This window comes from Sprattus sprattus (genome assembly GCF_963457725.1).
Source record: "Sprattus sprattus genome assembly, chromosome: 13".
Taxonomy (NCBI): domain Eukaryota; kingdom Metazoa; phylum Chordata; class Actinopteri; order Clupeiformes; family Clupeidae; genus Sprattus; species Sprattus sprattus.
In genome coordinates this window covers 25186922-25205592 of record NC_137911.1, presented here as the reverse complement: position 1 = coordinate 25205592, position 18671 = coordinate 25186922, and the positions used below count along the sequence as shown (strand labels likewise).

Below are 18671 nucleotides of genomic sequence, written 5' to 3'. Positions count from 1 at the left end.
CTACAACTACATATAGCTGTGGCACAATTATTTTGTCATTCTTTATATGTTGTAACGAATGGTATAGTTTGTGATGGAAAAGTGCATTTGAAGGTTAATAGTGTAGTGAAAGAACTGTTTGGTGTAAGGTATGTTTTTGAAAATTAAGCTAGGTGCCCTAAACATTCTGGTTGGCATCACAAATGAAAAGTTGTTTTCATGGACGCTCTTTAATCAACCACAAAAATTTCAGTCTAGGTGATAATCCTGCCATGCCTTCAACACTGTCCTGCTTTTACTTTAATGTTAATTAGATACATTCTGCCAAATGCCAGTTTATGATATATCCCAGACTCAGTCATGTTTGTAATTATTGTCAGGAAACCTAAGAAAAAGGCTGCCCCATTTGCCAACTATTTTGCAGTGCACAGTAAGGAGATGTGCGAATCCCCATGGTCTGGTGGAAGTTAAAAGTAGATGCTTATGTTTATTTACAGTGATTTAGCCTGCTGGTAAGCATGGTTGGTGTATGAATTCGTCTGTGTGTGTCTGTGTCTGTGTGTGTGTGTGTGTGTGTGTGTGTGTGTGTGTGTGTGTGTGTGTGTGTGTGTGTGTGTGTGTGTGTGTGTGTGTGTGTGTGTGTGTGTGTGTGTGTGTGTGTGTGTGTGTGTGTGTGTGTGTGTGTGTGTGTATGTGTGATGGATTTGGAGAGTGAGATGGAGAGAGGGAGAGCACCAGCTAGATGCAGGAATAAGGCGTGGCAGCACAGCTGCAGTCAGCACACTCGATACAGCTCCTGGATAAAAAGGGGTTGGCTTTCACTCCTCTGCCAACTCCCCCACTTCCATACACATTCATTTTTCCCAGGGTTCTCATACTGTATCTGTGTCATTTGTGATGATGGGTTCTTTAGACATTGGTTTGTGTAGTCTAGGCTCAGATATATGACTGTTAAAATTCCATGTTTAAATTTGTTTGAAATCCCTCTCTTCAGTTCCTAAAGTCTGGAAAGGGGATCAGCATACCTGTCATTACTAGTTACTAAGGGAGACACCTTTGTTTCTTTCTCTCTTTCTGTCTCTCTCTTTTTCTCTCTCTCCCTCTCTCTCTCTCTCTCTCTCCCTCTTTCTCTTTCTCTTTCTCTCAGGCCTAGATCAGGCCCTGATGCCTGGCTTAACTGCAGGTGGACTCTGCTAGAGGAAAGCACTCGGAGGCTCCAGAGGCAGGATGAGCGGCGGCACGGAACAGACTGACATCCTGACCCCGGCCATCTTGGTCAAGGAGCGATGGAAAGTGGTGGGTCATCACAGCCCTGCTCTGCTCTCATCTACTTGCTTTTTTTTTCTCTCTCTCTTAACTTCTCTCCATTACTCTTGTTCTGTTCTTTTCGATGTTCGCCCTTTGATCAGGCATTCACAAATCCTTGTCGGGGTCAAGCTGAGCTGTGTGAAGTAGCTAGTTAAGGGCAGTACTGCACTCCTTTACAAGTGCCCTTCAGCTCAGCTCTCCAAAGGAACGACACAAAGCTGCGGTGACAGTGTTACCACACACACTTTGCCCCGCTCTGTGCGTTTGAACGAGAAGTGATGGCTGTTCTTCATCCTTTCCCGGTCTTTAAATCTTGCTCACTCTCATCTCTGTCCCTCTAATCCTCACTCATGAAGCGCTGATTGAAGTTATGAGGAGGGCTCGTAGATTAAAGAGTTTCTCTTCGCTTTCACTGACCACCACACCCCCACCCACCCACACACACACACACCCCTCCCCTCCCACACACACACACACAAATGCCAGATGCATGAAAGTTGGCCCTCTCCCCTACAAGCTTTTCCTCAGGGATCAGGGATATTTCAGAGTCTGCATCCCAGTTGTCTCGGTGTCTGCAGTGTCAGGGGCTTATTGTATCAGTGTCAGTGTGCTGCTATTTTCAGCAGCCTGAGCTATTTACGGGCTTGTTAGTGTTTGGTATGGAGGCCGCGACTCTCCACCCAGTGCCCACAGAGCCAGCCTCAAAGGGTCCTTGTCAGCCTGTGCGTGGGGGAGGGGAGGGGGGCACATAAGGTAAGGGCTGTAGTGCCATGCTGCTGCCACCCTCGCGTGGAGCCCTGTTACGTAACCAGTGCCACTCATCCTGATGCAACCGCTGAGAGAGAAAGAGGGAAAGAGAGAAGAGAGAAAATGGACGGGGGGAGAGAGAGAGAGGGAGCAGGGGAATACAGACACATACAACGTGGAGAGGAGAAAGATGGGGAGTGAGAGAGGCAGACAGGGAGAGGCGGACAAAGCGAGCCACAAAAGCATTTTCTGACAAGGTTTCTCCAAGGTTGCAAAAAAAGAAATTGTGCATTTGAGTTTAAGAACGTCTCGAGTGGAAACGTTACATAATCACTGTGACTTGAAACGTCATAACCAGATCCCATTCAGGTCGCAGCACTAATGTGGAGTCTGCTCTTGCCTCGACATCAAGGCGAATGAACTAACTGCTCTTGCCCCTCCTCCCTGCTCCTCCTCCACAGCTGAAAAAGATCGGAGGTGGGGGCTTCGGAGAGATCTACGAGGCCCTGGACCTGCTGACCAGAAGCAGCGTGGCTCTCAAGGTGGAGTCAGCCCAGCAGCCCAAGCAGGTGTTGAAGATGGAGGTGGCCGTGCTGAAGAAACTGCAGGGTAAAGCTGCCTTTTGTCCCCCCCCCCCCCCGATCCATGTTCTTGAATGGGTAATTAGGAACTGCCCCCCCCCCCCCCCCCCCCTCTGATCCATGTTCTTGAATGGGTAATTAGGAACTGCTCCCCCCCCCAAACCCCGCCCCCCGGGTTATTAACAGGATTATAGCCCCAGCTGCCAATATTCTGTGCCCATTGTCACGGTTCTCCCCTGCCTGTAGAGCTGGAATGCAGTTATTGCAGAACAACATAGGGTGGTAAAGAAGATACTGGATGCCACCATATGAGATGCATGTAATGAAAATAAAATGTTTTTCCGTTAGTTAGATGTGGTACCAGTGCATGTTCTGTATATCAAATTTCACAGGTAGAGATCAAGTACAATCATCAGTGGTCATAGTACTCAAATTAAGTTGTTCTTTCATGGAGCTCCTATTGAGGTTGGGGTCTGACGCTGCCAAGAGCATAGATGAGGATACAGTTACATGGAAGACCTCTGTTGTTGGCGGGGGAGATGGAGAAATGGGGTGGGGGAGTAGGGAAAGAGAGAGGGGATTGGGAAACAGGAGACAAGCTACCATGGGTAGGAAGGTCAAGTGAATCAAGATTTAGAGTTCTGTGATGGCTGAATGCTGCTCAGCAGAGCTGAAAGGGCAGTGCTGTGCCTGGTCAGATTCTGGGTGCAGCCGCTGGCTCTCACTGAACTCAGCAAACGGTAACTCTTGTTGGATGGAAGTGCCAACCGAAGTTCCAGTTTTCCACTCCCTCTCACAGCAGACCTTTAAGGGGAAGGAATATAATCTGACAGTTTTGCTGGTGCAGGCTTTTTTCGAGCTTAATACCTAGAATGTAAGTGCCTTTGATGGCTGACATGCTTGATAGAATCCATTGCATGGTTTCAGGCCCAGATCGGCTTAGCATGCTTGAAGAGGCGCATTATAGAAGCCATTGTTTGCTATTTTGTATCTGCCATCTTTTAAAAACACCCCCCTGTCTCAAACATTGTTCTCCAGCCAGTTTCCTAGTTGTCAAGGTGCTCTGTCTGCTTCAGTCTGGGGGGGGGGGGGGGGGGCTGTGGTATATGTTGTTAATTTGTTTGAATTCCCTCTCTTCAGTTCCTAAAGTCTGGAAAGGTGATCAGCATACCTGTCATTCCTAGTTACTAAGGGAGACATCTTTGTTTCTTTTCTCTCTCTGTCTCTCTCTTTTTCTCTCTCTCTCTCTCTCTCTCCCTCTTTCTTTTTCTCTTTCTCTCCATTTATCTATCTATCTCTCTGTCTTCCTTTCTAGCCCATCCGTTCCCTAATTTTGCATCCTCCTCCTGTATTTCTTCTTCCCTGTCCGACAGTAAAAATCAATGTGCCTGGATCATGTTACTGTGGCCCTCTGGCTGACAGGCCGGCCGCTTCCTGTTAAGGCCTAGGGGATAACATGAAACCCATCACCCCATCACTCACCTCAGTACCACTCCCTTATCCCTGTGCACAAGCCCACATCAGTTCAGCCAACGGCAGGTTTTGTCTGTGATCTTTATCAGTGAAAAACCTGTCCTGTCAATTGAATTATTGTACATAAAGCATACATGATCAGGTGACTAGTTCCTTAATTTCTGCCCTTGACTTAACATAGGGCCGCGGGGCATAAAATCTGCCTATCTGCCATCCGATGGGAGAGCTCAGAATATTATGAACATTTGCGCGTGAAATCAGTCCCACTGGATCTTGTAGGACAGCACCAAACACCTCTAAGTGCTGATCTCCTAGGCTTTGTTTGAGGCTAGCTTTCACTGTGTGAACCTTGGCTTTGTTCACAGGGAAAAACCATGTTTGTCGCTTTGTGGGTTGTGGTCGCAATGATCGCTTCAACTACGTGGTGATGGAGCTTCAGGTATGAGCCAGTTACTCCCTCTGTCCTGTCCTGTTATGTGTGTGTGTGTGTGTCTGTGAGAGTGTGTGAGTGTGAGTGTGTGTGTGAGTGTGTGTGTGAGTGTGTGTGTGAGTGTGAGTGTAAGTGTGAGTGTGAGTGTGTGTGTGTGTGTTTGTGTGTGTGTTTGTGTGTGTGTGTGTGTGTGTGTGTGTGTGTGTGTGTGTGTGTGTGTGTGTGTGTGTGTGTGTGTACTCGCACACATGCCTCGGTTACATATATCTGCACCGGTAATTCCTGTTTTCATGTTTGCATGAGTAATTTATTGATAAATTAATTTGATAATTTAATTTGGTCAGATTTGTTCTGTCTGGATTGCCATGATATTAAGACATTGAGCAAACTAAACCCTAGCTTAACTGAAGAAGTCACAGAATGTCAAAGGTAGCAGTGACCTGACCTCTGAACTCTGTTTTGGTTTCTGCCATGTTTGCCCTCGGGCGGGTCAGGGTCGGAACCTGGCGGACCTCCGGCGCAGCATGAGCCGCGGCACGTTCAGCGTCAGCACCACGCTGCGGCTAGGCCGGCAGATGCTCGACGCCATCGAGAGCATCCACTCTGTCGGCTTCCTGCACCGCGACATCAAACCGGTGAGACGCAGCCTCTGTGTGTGTGTGTGTGTGTGTGTGTGTGTGTTTGGTCGTACACGTGTTTGCATAAGTGCGTGCACTTTATTTGCTGGCTAAGAAGATTAATTTCTATCTGATATTGCTTGAATGACTTTCTTACTGTCTCTTTTACCCACCTTGTTTTCAGTCTAACTTTGCCATGGGCCGCTTCCCCAGCACATGCCGCACGTGCTACATGTTGGACTTTGGCCTGGCCCGCCAGTTCACCAACTCATGCCAGGAGGTCCGACCGGTAAGTAAACCCAAATATGTGTGTGTGTGTGTGTGTGTGTGTGTGTGTGTGTGTGTGTGTGTGTGTGTGTGTGTGTGTGTGTGTCTTTGTGTGTGTGTGTGTGTGTGTGTGTGTGTGTATACCAGTGGAAGGCCAGTTAGTATTCAGTTAACATATCTGATGCAAGACCAGATGGGTGTGTATCCTTTACATTTTACTTTGTTAATGACATGAGACCATGCATTTCTGATGATCTCCTATCCAAGAACCAATAGTGTGGTGCATTTGTGTTGAGTAATATATGCCATATTCTTTAATTTTTTCAGCCTCGACCAATGGCAGGATTTCGGGGCACTGTACGGTATGCTTCAGTCAATGCACACAAAAACAAGGTGAGGACTTTTAAGTTCAGCTTCTCCTGACATTCTTTATATCTGCTTTGCCTTTTTTATTTCATTTATTGTTTTCCTAGTATTTACCCAGACCCTTTGTGATTTTCACAATATTATAGTACTTTTATGAACTCAATTATAACATCATGCATGTTTTTATTTTACAGGAGATGGGGCGGCACGATGACTTGTGGTCCCTGTTCTACATGCTGGTGGAGTTTCTTGTGGGCCAGCTACCATGGAGGAAGATCAAAGACAAGGTAACATCCCCCTTTTTACAACTGATGCATTTCAATCTGGTGCATGGAGAACGTAGTTTATCAGAATCTGTGGCCCACTGGGAATAAAGCTGATAGACTGTACAAGATGTATAAGGAATTTGCATTAGTACAGGTTTGGACATATATTATACAATATAATAAGGAATATGAACTGGATAACAGGCGGGAAAATAACAGATGTTCAGTCCAGAACACAAAAAAAGAGTAAGAGTAAAATAAGAAGGAAAGAGGAACATATAGAAAGAATCTTTGAGAAACACAATGGATCTACTGTATGCTTAGGAGCAGTGGCGGCTCGTCCATAAGGGCGATTGGGGCGACGCACAGCCTATGGGAAAAGGAAGAAAATAAAAAAATTAAAAAAATTAAAAATGATAATTCCTGATGTATAAATTCAATTGCACGACTACATGTAAATGTAAATTTCATATTTTTTTTCTGTCGGATTCTACCACTAGACCGTCTGATATGCCTCTGTATGTCTTTGTCGAATCAGGTAACAGTCATTCAGTCAGCCTAGAGTCGTGATTCAAATGGCCCCGCCCCTTCAGGGCGATCTTGGACGAAATGAAAATCGCCCCAGACCTCTCCCATTGACTCCCATGTTAAATGCGTTTTTTTCACAAAACAGAGCTCTCAATGCATTCTCTATGGCTTCCGGGAGGGCTTGCCCCTCCAAGTCTAGTCATAAGTAAGCGACGCAAAAGCCTATGGTAAAATGCAATGAGGACGTCACACAGCTTCGACAAAGGCATTTCAAGATGGCACCTGTTCAGCACAACAACTCATCCGCTCTTTGACAGAAACTTCTTTTTAGTCAGCGTAATATTGAAGATAAATTGACCAAAAAACCCTAGACCAAAAGTATCCATTCAACAGTTTTCTACAAAGGGAGGGAAATTGGAACAAAAGAAAATCGCGGTCGTGAAGTGGCTAACGCGGTCTGTATCTATATACCACTGTCACTTTTCATAGGTTTCACAGTGTGAACTAACTTTAAATAATGTTTTATGTGATGACTTATTTTGCTTTTGTAAGCCAATACTTTCAAGATCAGTCAATAAATATCGTTGGTTTTGACGTAAGGTGCCCCCTTCTTTATGTTGTTAGTGGACATATCATGTGTCCTGTTCAGCTAGGTTACATCATACAACATTTGAGACGTGTGGATAATGAAAAAGTGGGATCATTTAATGTGGAGCCACATCATGCTTATGAAGGCTCCTGAATGTAACCTTCTTCCATAGCGTTCCACTTGTATCTTGCTACTCTAGCTATGTAGAAAGAGGGGAGATATTACTGTTGGTTGCTGCCAATAGTGGACAAAAAGGTTTTGCTGTATGAGTAAATCGGATAACTTAATGTACCTACTGAATAGGTCGCCTTAATCATTATCAAAAAAATTGCCCCCCCTGAGAATTTTTTCAGGAGCCGCCACTGCTTAGGAGTAACAGGATAGACAAATTGTAAGAGGGACTGTGGCGCTGTTTTTCTTGATTTGTTATGAATATGGGAGGTTTGTTATGAATATGGCAGATTTGGTGTGAATATGGCTGTGTGCATGTGTCATTTCAGGAACAGGTTGGGAAGCTGAAGGACACCTATGACAACCGGCTCATGCTGAAGCACCTGCCAGCCGAGTTCACCATCTTCCTGGAGCACATCAGTACACTAGACTACTTCACTAAACCAGACTACGAGGTAATGGCGGTGTGTGTTTGTATGTGTGTGTGCAGTGTTCCACTTCGACAGAGAGATTGTACAGTTGAGTGGCCTGAGATTGACAAGATTAACAAATTTAAATTAAAAAAAATCAAATTCAGTGTCAGTTCTGGGGCCATCAAGGCCACAGATAGTTCCCCTTCCATCAAGGCTTCACTTGTCCAGGGAGCCCAGCACACTAAGCACAGCATTTTGTGTGCGCTTGCTGTCAACAAACGGAGCCAAGGGACATAAGCCTTAAGCAGAACATTTTGTGTTCCAGCTGCTGATGTCGGTGTTTGAGAACAGCATGAAGACGTACGCGGTTGTGGAGAACGACCCGTACGACTGGGAGAGGATCAACACAGACAGCTCTCAGACCACCAACACCACTAATGCCACACCCCAACACCATACACGACTCACCCCGGCACACATGGGGTCTGGCACAAACCGCATTCAATATATTTCAATACAGTTAATGACAGGATTATGAGGTTCCATCTAATACTGTTGTATAATATGTAGTGTTGCTAATATTGTTATGTTCTCATGGTGCGTTTATACAGTACAAATAGTATTTACTGGCTCATAATTGGCACTCTCACACATGTAATATTGTTTTACAGCAAAGGTTTTTTTTTAATATCCACCCTTCTTCTTTTTACTTAACAAATAACCTCCCTACGGAACAATATTATACATCATATGCTGTACTATACTGCATTGTGCAGTATGCACACTGTATTATGTAGTATGCTTCATGCTGGACCATGATCAAGGCTCAGTGCATTATTGAAGTGTGGCGAGTGCATGACTGTCCAGTGATAGCTGAAAGTCAGCCTCATCTATTTTTCAGTAGCCATTTCTCAGTTATGCGTCTGTTAGTCAGCCTGATGTAATGGACCTTCCCATGTGCCCCTTGGTTCCTGTAGCATGGCTAATGCCTCGCTGCTCCCCGGGGAACTCCTGAAGGACCTCCTCAAGGAGAACACAGATGAGCCGCTACAGGATGAGCAGCTCAGCGACGGGGATAACAACCCCCCTCTCCTGGACCGATACCCCGGTTCCCCCGGCCAGCCCACCAACCAGCAGGAGCCCGATGTGTGGGAGGAACTGGACCGCAACTGCAACCACCTCCGGCCAACTGCGCTTAAGGTCACCACCTCTGAGAGACACCGCAGGGATTAGTATTGTGATATTAATAAATCATAAAAGATTTTTTTAAATTATCTCTAAAATAACCAGCTCTAGTAAGTGCAGCTTCACTATGCTGTTAATGTTAGTCACCTTTAGGATAACGATATACCAAAAAGCATTGTATTGGTTACGGTTTTGTTATTTCATTATTAATTATTGGCATATTGTGATAGGGCCTTCGGTTGAGACAACCATTTATACAAGCAGGCAATATGATCATCAATAATATCATCAATATCATAAATTTTTCAGACTGGCAAAGAGGACGAGCAAAACCAGAACCAGGGCAATCTGAGTCAGCAGACAGTGCCCAGTCTGGCCTCTCCGGTGAAGATCCGCTCAGACGCCAGCCCCTCAGATGCGCCTCTGCTGAGGAAACTGCGGAACCTCCACAGCCTGGACCTGGATAAGAGGCTGACCCTGGAGCCCAAACCCAGCACAGAACGCTTCCTGGAGGCCTGGTGAGAACAGATCTGGGGTCAACCCTTACGTGCCCCACACAGCTTACCATAGTCTTCCAAACCAAACACCATGTCAAAGCGTCATTTAGTTATCCGTACTTATCATTCAAAGAACTGAGGATTAATGACACCCTGCCCCTACACATTTGATAGTTTATTGTTTAGTTACAGTAAATAGAGAATTCATTTAAGTTCAACTAGCTCATTTTGACAAATGTTCCATTTACAAGTTCTCAGTAAATGTATGATGTTGATAGGGATGGTCAAACGGCCAAACATGACCGGAAGTTAGTTGTGCAGTAATCACACATGAGCTCTCCCTTACATTGTTTCTTTAGTGGCACCTATTAATTTGATGTTGAGCTTATTTGTGAAACAGACTTACTATAACGTTTCAAAATACATCTTCTCAGCGAAGCGAAGCAGGAGGCTGGTAACACGACAGACAAACCGTCGGGCCACAGCCTAGGCCTCGCTGTGCTCAGCAATGGCGGCCCTGCCGACCGCTTCTGGCACTACGACGAGGAGGTCTCGGCCAAGCGTGGGTCCCCGGGGTCGCCCGCCGGGCATGGCGAGGGTGCCGCCAGCAGCAGCTTCGTAGCCCTGAACCTGAGCCTGGGCCGCGGGGACGCCAACTCGCACGACTGGGTGATGGTGGACGCGCCCTCCAACCTGCAGGAGCGTGGCAGCATCAGCGGGGGCCTGGCCACGGGGGCAAAGGTCACCATCAGCCCCTCCGAGGGAGAGGTGGACGAGCTGGAGGTCCTGCAGCCCCGTCAGGAGAGTCCTGCTCAAGGCGCTGGGGACGGTCCTACAGACGGAGCGGGGGAGCCCAGGGCCGATCAGCAGGAGCTAAGCGTGGAGACGGCGAGCACCATGCCCCCCGTAACGCCCACCAGCCCAGCCAATGGCCTGCCAGAGGAGGCGCTCTCACAGGTAAGCACTTGGGAGATCAGGGGGTCATATGCTCTGGATATACTACAGCGTACAGGGTCATGCACTTAAGTTTGGGTCATGTTTGATTTTTAAATAGGCTTTTTTTGGATTCATGTATGCTGCCGCAATCATCTCCAACCAGACCTGCTTTTTTAGGTGTTCCTCTTAGTTGCCTTGCATATGCATCAGAGCTCATTATGAGAATAGTTTCATTTGAAGTCTGCCATGATGCTCATTGTTCTACACATGTTATTAAGTTAAGTTGCTACGAACACAAAAGACCTTTTAACTGCATAGCTTTAACGGACGCGAAGGTTGTTTGGGTGTTTTGATCCAGAAAAAATTGTTTTGGGATGCACAATCTAGTGAATTAATGTTCAGAAAAGCATATAAGTTATTATACTATAGTAATTATATTAATTACTGGGAATACTCTACCCAATATTCATGGGAACACTGTAGATAACAAAGACCTTCTTTATATCTGTGAGTGAGAGTTGTAGGGAGATATCAGGTGTTAGCCAGCCTTGACCTAAAGCTCATCATGTCAGCAACCTGATCTCCAGTTCTCTCTGCCAAGGCAGTGTTGCTCAGGTCATAGCCCTCTGAGGGCTCAGAGCAGGGTTTCTTAACCTCCAGACAGACTCCCCTTTCAGCTAGATGTCAGGGCAGGTTTTGGTCACTCGTTTAGGGAAGGAAACAAGGACTGAGTTGGTTTTGGTCAGATTTAGGGAAGGAAACCAGGACTAGTTTGGTTTTGGTCAGATTTAGGGAAGGAAACAAGGACTAGTTTGGTTTTGGTTACTCATATAGGGAAGGACACAAGGACTGAGTTGGTTTTGGTCAGATTTAGGGAAGGAAACAAGGACTGAGTTGGTTTTGGTCAGATGTAGGGAAGGAAACGAGGACTAGTTTGGTTATGGTTACTTATATAGGTAGGGAAACAAGGACTGAGTTAGTTTAGGTCAGATATAGAGAAAGAAACAAATATTGTTTTGGTTTTGGTCACTCACGTTGAGAAGAATGCAAGGACAGACAGGCTATTTATTTACTGGAACCTACGATGTTTCCTCCCCAACTTCCGAATGTCCCTTCTCCTTTGGTCCTTCCTCTCTCCACCTTACATTTCACTCCCCCCCTCCCCTCCTCCCTTCCTCCCCCCTCCCCTCCTCCCCCCGCCCCTCCCCTCTCTCTCTCTGGCCTTCTTTTCTTTTACCCTTCCCTGTCACTGGCATACTTTCTGTTATCCATCTGCTGCACAAAATTCTGCCTTTGGCATGTCCTCATGGTCCCTCTTTGCATGGTCGCACTCCGCTCCCATCTTCCCCTACCTCTCCATCCCTTTTCTCTTTTCTTTTCTCTTTGCTTTCATTCTCTCTCATGTCTCTCTCTCTTTCCTCTCTTACCCTCTCATCCCTGGTGATCCACTTTTTTCTCCCTCTCTTACCTCTCTCTGTGCTCTTTTCTCTCCCTCTTCCCTCTCTCCTCTCCTCCTCCTCTACACTTGCGTCTCATCTCTCTCCCTCTTTCCTCTCTCCTCTTCTCCTCTACACTTGTGTCTCAACTTTCCCTCATCCCTCTCTCCTCTCCTCCTCTACACGTGTGTCTCATCTCTCTCCCTCCATCTCTCCACCTCTCTCCCTCATGCTTGTAGTTCCCCACCTCTCCCCCGTCTCCGTTGGAGGAGGCTGTGGTGCAGCATCCATGCGGGCCCCTTCCTCATCCCCAGCGCTCCCCCAGCCCCCACCCCACGCTGTCCGACCCGCTGCGCCGACGACCATGCGTCCCCCGCGGGGCCGGACTGTGCCGGAGCCGCTCTGTCGACCCGCCGCACTTCCGCCACAACCACAACCACCACCACCACCACCAGCAGCTCCAGCCCCACCACCAGCACCCTTCCTCCTGCTCCTCCTCTTCCTCCGCCTCGCTCCTCCCGCCGTCTCCCGGCACATCCTCGGGCCACGGCCTACGCTCGCCGGGCCACCGCAAACTCCCCGCCATCCCGGCGGGCGCTTCCACCAGCAAGATCCCTTCCGTCATACGCATCACCCGCGCACAGCTCCAGCAGGTGAATAACCCCCCCTGGTACCATCTCCCACCCCCACCCCCACCTGTCACTGTCCCCTGCCATACCAGCTCTTGCTTTTGAGTTGCTAGTCCAGCACACTTTGCACATGGCTTTCATCATTTTTGGTTTGAGCTCGTTTCTTGCCAAGTTTTTATTTTAGTTTTTTGTTTTTTGGTGGTGTTCTGCTTTTTCTCCTTGAATTGGGTATATGTTTGTGCAGTTACTTTTGTGTCGTTAACTTAATAGCCAGTGAATCTCAGTTCTACTATTTATAGAACTGAGTTGTATCATGAGGTCATGAACTGTTGGCATGTAGTGGACCTTCCAGCCTGCATTTTCTTGTCTGTGGTGGTGTTCTTGTGCTGGTCCTCCCTCACATCAGTAATTACCTGATTCTTGCAGGAGATTTGATGTCTTGTGAGCAGGTAATGTACTTACTTAGTGGGGCTGTGGGACTTACAGCATTACCAGGCTGTCATCTGACTCATTGTCAGAGTTCTGAACCGCATCCTGATATGTTCTAACTCCCACAGATGCTTGAAGAGCAGCAAATATAGACATGGATATAAAATGCCTCCATGTCACTTTCTCTTTCTAACTGTAATTTCTCACATACTTCCTTTTCTCTATCCTACTCTTTATTTAATTTATTGAATGCATTTATTTTGTCGCTCTCATACTCTCTCTCTCTCTCTCTGTCTGTCTGTCTTTCTCTCCTTCTCTCCCCCTGTCAATATCTGTCATTTTCCATAGCTCAATGCTCAGCGTTTAGCCACACACTCCTCCCCGCCTGCCTCCAACACTTCCCCTCACTGCCCCCCGGTGGACAAAAATGAGAATGGCAACAATTCAGCACAGGATCGCCCTGCCACCCCATCCACGCCACCCACCCCTCAGGAGCGCTGCCCGCGGTCTGACTGTTCTACTCCTGAGGGGGACCCCCCACCCAATGAGGATCCATCTCCTCCCCGAGGCGCCGGCTCCATGCCCAGCCTCGTATCTCCACGCTCCTCACCCCAACCGCCCTGCAGTCCCGTGGCACCCAATGGACACTTTTCACCCCCACCCATGAATGCTGAAGACGGGGTGTCAGAGGAGGCACACCTCCGGGTGGATGCCGACACAGGCACCCCACCGACCCACGAGCAGCAGCAGGTGCAGCAGCAGGAGGAGACGCCCCCGGAGGAGGCGGAGAGGAGCCGCAGCTCCCTGATCCCCCGGCCCAAGCTCAGCCGCATCCCTGTTCTGGAGCCCGGCAGCCTGCTCCTGACCAGCCCCACCTCCGCCACCACCCCCACGGGCTCGGCCAAGCAGAAGCTCCTGCTGAAGAAGGCCCACAAACACCACCAGGGGGCGCCCCTGCTGTCTCCCTCTCTCTCTCTGCGTTGCATCGCACCACAGCCGGCCTCCTCCTCCTCCCCGGCCACCGCCGACCACTCCCAGGACGAGGAGTCCCTGCAGGGGGGTGTGACGGTGTCGGACCGCCAGGGCGATGAGGCTCCGTCCCTCTCGTCTTCATCCGGTCCGCTGTCCCGGAAGAGCCGGATCCCACGGCCGGTGCGCTCGGAGGGGTCTCCTGCGGCTCCCGAGACCCGCTCTTCCCAGTTCATGCCACGCCCACCGGCAGGGAAACCACCCAGCCGCCCCAGCATAGATGGCCGGTAAGAGCACTGAGAACCCCCTGTTCTCTCCTGCCAGAGGGTTTCTGTTCTGTCTCCTGTGTAATCTGATAATCATAGAAATTGTTAACGTGATCATCAATTTGCTGTCTGAAAGCAAATGCATCATTGGTAGAATGTACTTTTGTAGCTAGCGAAATTAGATTTGACAGATCTTTTTGTTCTTGTCTTTATTTCAATCTGACTTTTTCCTCCCCTCACTGTCCATTCTTGTATTTATCTTACGTCCTTTGATTGTCTTCCTTTCTTCCCTCTCCCATCACTGCTCCCTCTCTCTCTCTCTCTCCCTCCCTCTCCCTCTCTCTCTCTCTCTCTCTCTCTCTCCCCCCCTTAGTCTTCGGCGGTACCGTATCCGTGCAGGCAGTGGTGGCGACTCGGAGCTCCTGAGCTGCCTGGCCCATCTGATGCAGGGCAACGTGGGCATGTCTCCGACTGGCCGCCTGCTCCGCTCCTGCTCCCCCCACCTGGGCCGCTCGTCCCCGCGCCTGATGTCCGGCGCCCACCCGCACCACCGCAGCTCCAGTGCCTCGCCCCGCTCCGCCTCCTCGCTGCAGCGCTCCGCCTCCTCCTCGCCCCCCTCCCGCCCGGGCCGCAGCCGCTCCCCGCCCAGCCACTCCAGCAGCGCTTCTCCCCCGGGTCCTAACGCCCACCGGGCACACCTCCAGCCGCGCCATCTCCACGGCTACCTCACCCAGAGGGGCAAGGCCGGCTGCGGGCACGTGCACAGCCGCGAGGTGAAGTGCTCCAGCAAGCTGAGCAGATAGTCATCAGCCTCTGTAGACCTGGGGAGACCATCTGAGCGCTAATCTTGTGTGTGTGTGTGTGTGTGCGTGTGTGTGTGTGTGTGGGCGCTTTCAAATCCTTTGAGATCATGCAAGAATGACTGTGATCTCAGGTGAAGAACCGATGCCTTCGGTGTGTTGAACATATTTGATTTGACTGTGCCAGTTCAGTTCGATCATATGCAGAGAGTGTTTAGAACTGTTTTCAAAACGTGGAATCAAAGACTGTGCCAGTGTGTGTGTGTGTGTGTGTGTGTGTGTGTGTGTGTGTGTGTGTGTGTGTGTGTGTGTGTGTGTGTGTGTGTGTGTGTGTGTGTGTGTGTGTGCGCTGGACAAGGCCAATGAAGCGTTTGTACTGTAGGAGAAGCACTACTGTCAGGCGAGCGGAGCAGATGAGGTCAGGGGTCAGGGGCGGGGCTTGCAGGAGAGGGTTACTCCATATCACCCTGAGGGGGTTTTTGCTAGAAAAAGGAATTTAACTTAACACCTCAAAACAGGCAACACTTCCTCTGAATGAGACAATAAGAAACACTTTAAAGCCTCAGATATAGGTTAGTATAGAGGGGATCTCTGGGTCCCCTGCTCTTGTGATCGTAGCCTCCTTGCCATTGATGCTTCAGGCTTTTGATGCCATTCAGTGCTGTGATCAGCACTAGCATATTGTATTTGTTAGTATTTAATTCTCATAGAATGATTGTGTGATTACTGGTCTCCCTTCTTTCCTGTATTTAACATAGAACCGTTATATTTCTATGTTTAGAACATAAGCGTAAGTCTGTACAAATATGCGTCATCAGTACATTCTATACAAATGCAGTATGTGAAGATTTCTGACAGCTGGTCTAGAGACACAAGCTGCTGAAAATGAATCATGTGTGCTGTTAAGATATCCTAAAGAACCTTCAAAGAAAGTGTTGCCTAAAATGTTTTCACACTAATTAAGTTATAAGTTCTACCTTATGTACAATATTCTCTCCAGCGTTTAGATTTATTGCAGATATGTTTTGTCAGCCATGTGTCTACTAGACTGAACTCCCAAAAGAACAAAGACTTCCTGTGAAGATCTCCTCGGTTCACCTTTGTCTCGCATACCTTACCAGACTGCTCAGCGTGCTCACCTGCATTCCGGTTGCATTGTTTTTATTGTTTACGTTGCGGAAATTATTCTTTTCCTCTTTGACTCGTCCAATATGAACACTAGCACGCATTTCATATGGTTCGTAAAAGCATGTGGCAATGCAGTAATGGCCGTGCATCACAAGCATGGTGGTGCATGGCTGTCAGTATGTGTACGAATGTATAATGTGGAGCTCACACTAATTGTATGTATGTGTGTATGCAGATATGTTTATCAAGAAAAGCACGCACAACTTGTGTATGAAGGTGTGTGCGTGTGTGTGCGTGTGCGTGTGCGTGTGTGTGTGTGTGTGTGTGTGTGAATTGTTTGGAGTTGGTCATCTCTTGATCTGTTAGTTTATAGTATTTATTCAGAAGTATTTATCAATTGTCCTGTGCACAACAAGCATTAGTCGAAGCAGTGGCAGGTTCACTGACAGACAGACACTGGCTTCTGGTTCGCCTTTTTTATTGATTCCTTGGAATTCTTTAATTCTTTCCTCTATTCTTTCTTTTTCTGTCTACCCCCCCCCCCCTAACTAGCCACCTTGATACCAACACTTAGCATGGGGTTGTGGTTGTGTACGCTCTCACGGAGGGACGTGGAGCCCTGACTTCCTTAACAAGATGAGGGAAAACAAAGCAGACGCTAAAACAATCAGATGAGTGTTTACACAAGTTGAATTTGTGCCTGGGGCATCAGTTTAGGGGATGAGATTGCGCTCTACCCTACTGTCTCAAACCAGACGAAATCAAGTTGTAACCTATTTTTTTTGTACATAAGAATTTATGTAGGAAGTTAAGGCTGGCGCGGACACTGCTCAAGACTGAAACACACAGACAAGGTTGCTCCCCCAAGTGTCTACTCACATGCTCGCTCGCTGCACACTTCCTTGTCATCACTCTTGCTAAAACACCACTAGGATTGCCTTCGTGTAGATGTGCTGATTTAGTTGATGCTTTTATCTAGAGCGTCTCACAGAGTAGGATTAGGTACACTTTTTGTCTTTACTTGCACTCCCTAGTAATTGACCCTGTGACCTTTAGATTGCTGTCACCACGCTATAAGAATTGAGCCGTAGCGTAGGAACACATTTGTGTTAATATGCGTGTGTAGTTGCTTTGTATCCCATGTTTTCCTGACATACCGTATAACAGGGCAGTTGAATTACATGCAGTAGATTATCTGTGTGTCTCACAAAATGAGACAAGATAACATGGCATTTAGTAAGCATTTAGTAATATTATACAAACCAAATGGACACCTAGTGTGAGGAATGTTTTGAAGCAGTTTTGAAAAGGACCTTGGTAAGTTACCAGAGGATGAGGCTATACTTCCTCAACAGACCAGACCAGAGTAACATTAACATTAAATGCTAAACCTTGAGCAGCGGTATGAATGAATTTTACAGTGAAGACCTAAGACAAAAGTGACTAAACATTTAGTCAATTTTAACTGACATCACTACAAAATGGATGATTTGTCTCATCTGTCCCTTTAAGCTACAGGGGCCAAATGTTGTGACCGCAAGCTCAAACACTGAAAAGGAATGGCCATTGCATTCAGATACTACTTGCAAGATGCAACATTGTAATGGAAAGGGAAGGGGAAAGTTCTGTCCTGTACAAACATGCACTATGTTACATTGTTGCTGGGTACTGAAATTCAGCAAGCACCTTTGCTGCTAAATACTATTGAGATTTAACTGCAGTTGGCAGCTGCCATTTTTAAATCATATCCCCCTGGGATTTGTTTGATTTTAGAGCGTTGGATTGTGTGATTGAAACCGTTCAAGAGTTTCTACACTTTGCATCACTTGAAGTGTATTCTCTGAAGTTAACGCTACATGTTACCTATAGTAGATATGGGTAGTTTAAAATACCACGGAAGAAAATGAGATGGATAAGGTCAATTTTTTTTTTTTTTTTAAGTTTCATTTCAGAATTATCTGAGGGGCCAATATCACTGAACACAATATTGTCTCAAAGTGTTGTATTATATATTTCTATTTATTTATTGTTATCTATTTTATTTATTTTATTTGAGTGTTGGTGCAGGTTTTTGTCATGAAGGTTAGATGTTTGCCAAAACAGTATCACAAACAACTAAGTCTAAACTCTCAAGCACTCTCAAGCACTCTAATTTCTATTTGCTGTCCCTTCACCTTAACACAAAACCCCCCAACCAAATACATAATATCTCAATGTTGTTCTCCCCCTCTGCCTGAAAGACGCTGTAAGGTAACTTCTAGCCCTGCCAATTGCATGCACTACAGGGAGCAAAGCTATGATCAAGCCTGTAAGATTCTCAGTCGCAGAGGATGGTCCTCTCAGATTCTTGAGGCAAACCTCATACTAAACACTAACTTCACCTATATTACATAACATCCTCCAGCTCTCACGCGGAGTCAGTTTGAATTGATTAGATGCCCAGACAAAATGTTTAAGCTCATTAAAGAGTAGGTTTATTTTATAGGCTAGATTTATAGACCAATATCTGACACATTTGTCTACACAGGCAGAGCCATGCTTTATTAAGGCCTCTGTTTTATCCAGAATATAATTAACATATGTATATGACTAGTGCATACACTTCGAAGTGAAATGTTCGGATAGCTCAAATGCAGTATTTTGAAAAACATTTTTATGAAA

At 47.1% G+C, this 18671-nt stretch overlaps 1 protein-coding gene across 1 annotated transcript; it reads left to right on the top strand.

Moving 5' to 3' along the window:
- Positions 1-1206: 1206 nt before the first annotated feature.
- On the top strand, positions 1207-14885 carry ttbk2a (tau tubulin kinase 2a; the record flags this gene model as incomplete). Its single annotated transcript, XM_080849839.1, has 15 exons — positions 1207-1275; positions 2496-2643; positions 4454-4527; positions 5013-5153; positions 5320-5424; positions 5730-5795; positions 5963-6055; positions 7652-7777; positions 8061-8218; positions 8713-8935; positions 9230-9438; positions 9852-10374; positions 12029-12442; positions 13196-14103; positions 14456-14885. The coding sequence occupies 15 exons, from the start codon at positions 1207-1209 to the stop codon at positions 14883-14885; spliced, it is 3687 nt and encodes a 1228-aa protein (XP_080705965.1).
- Positions 14886-18671: the final 3786 nt, after the last annotated feature.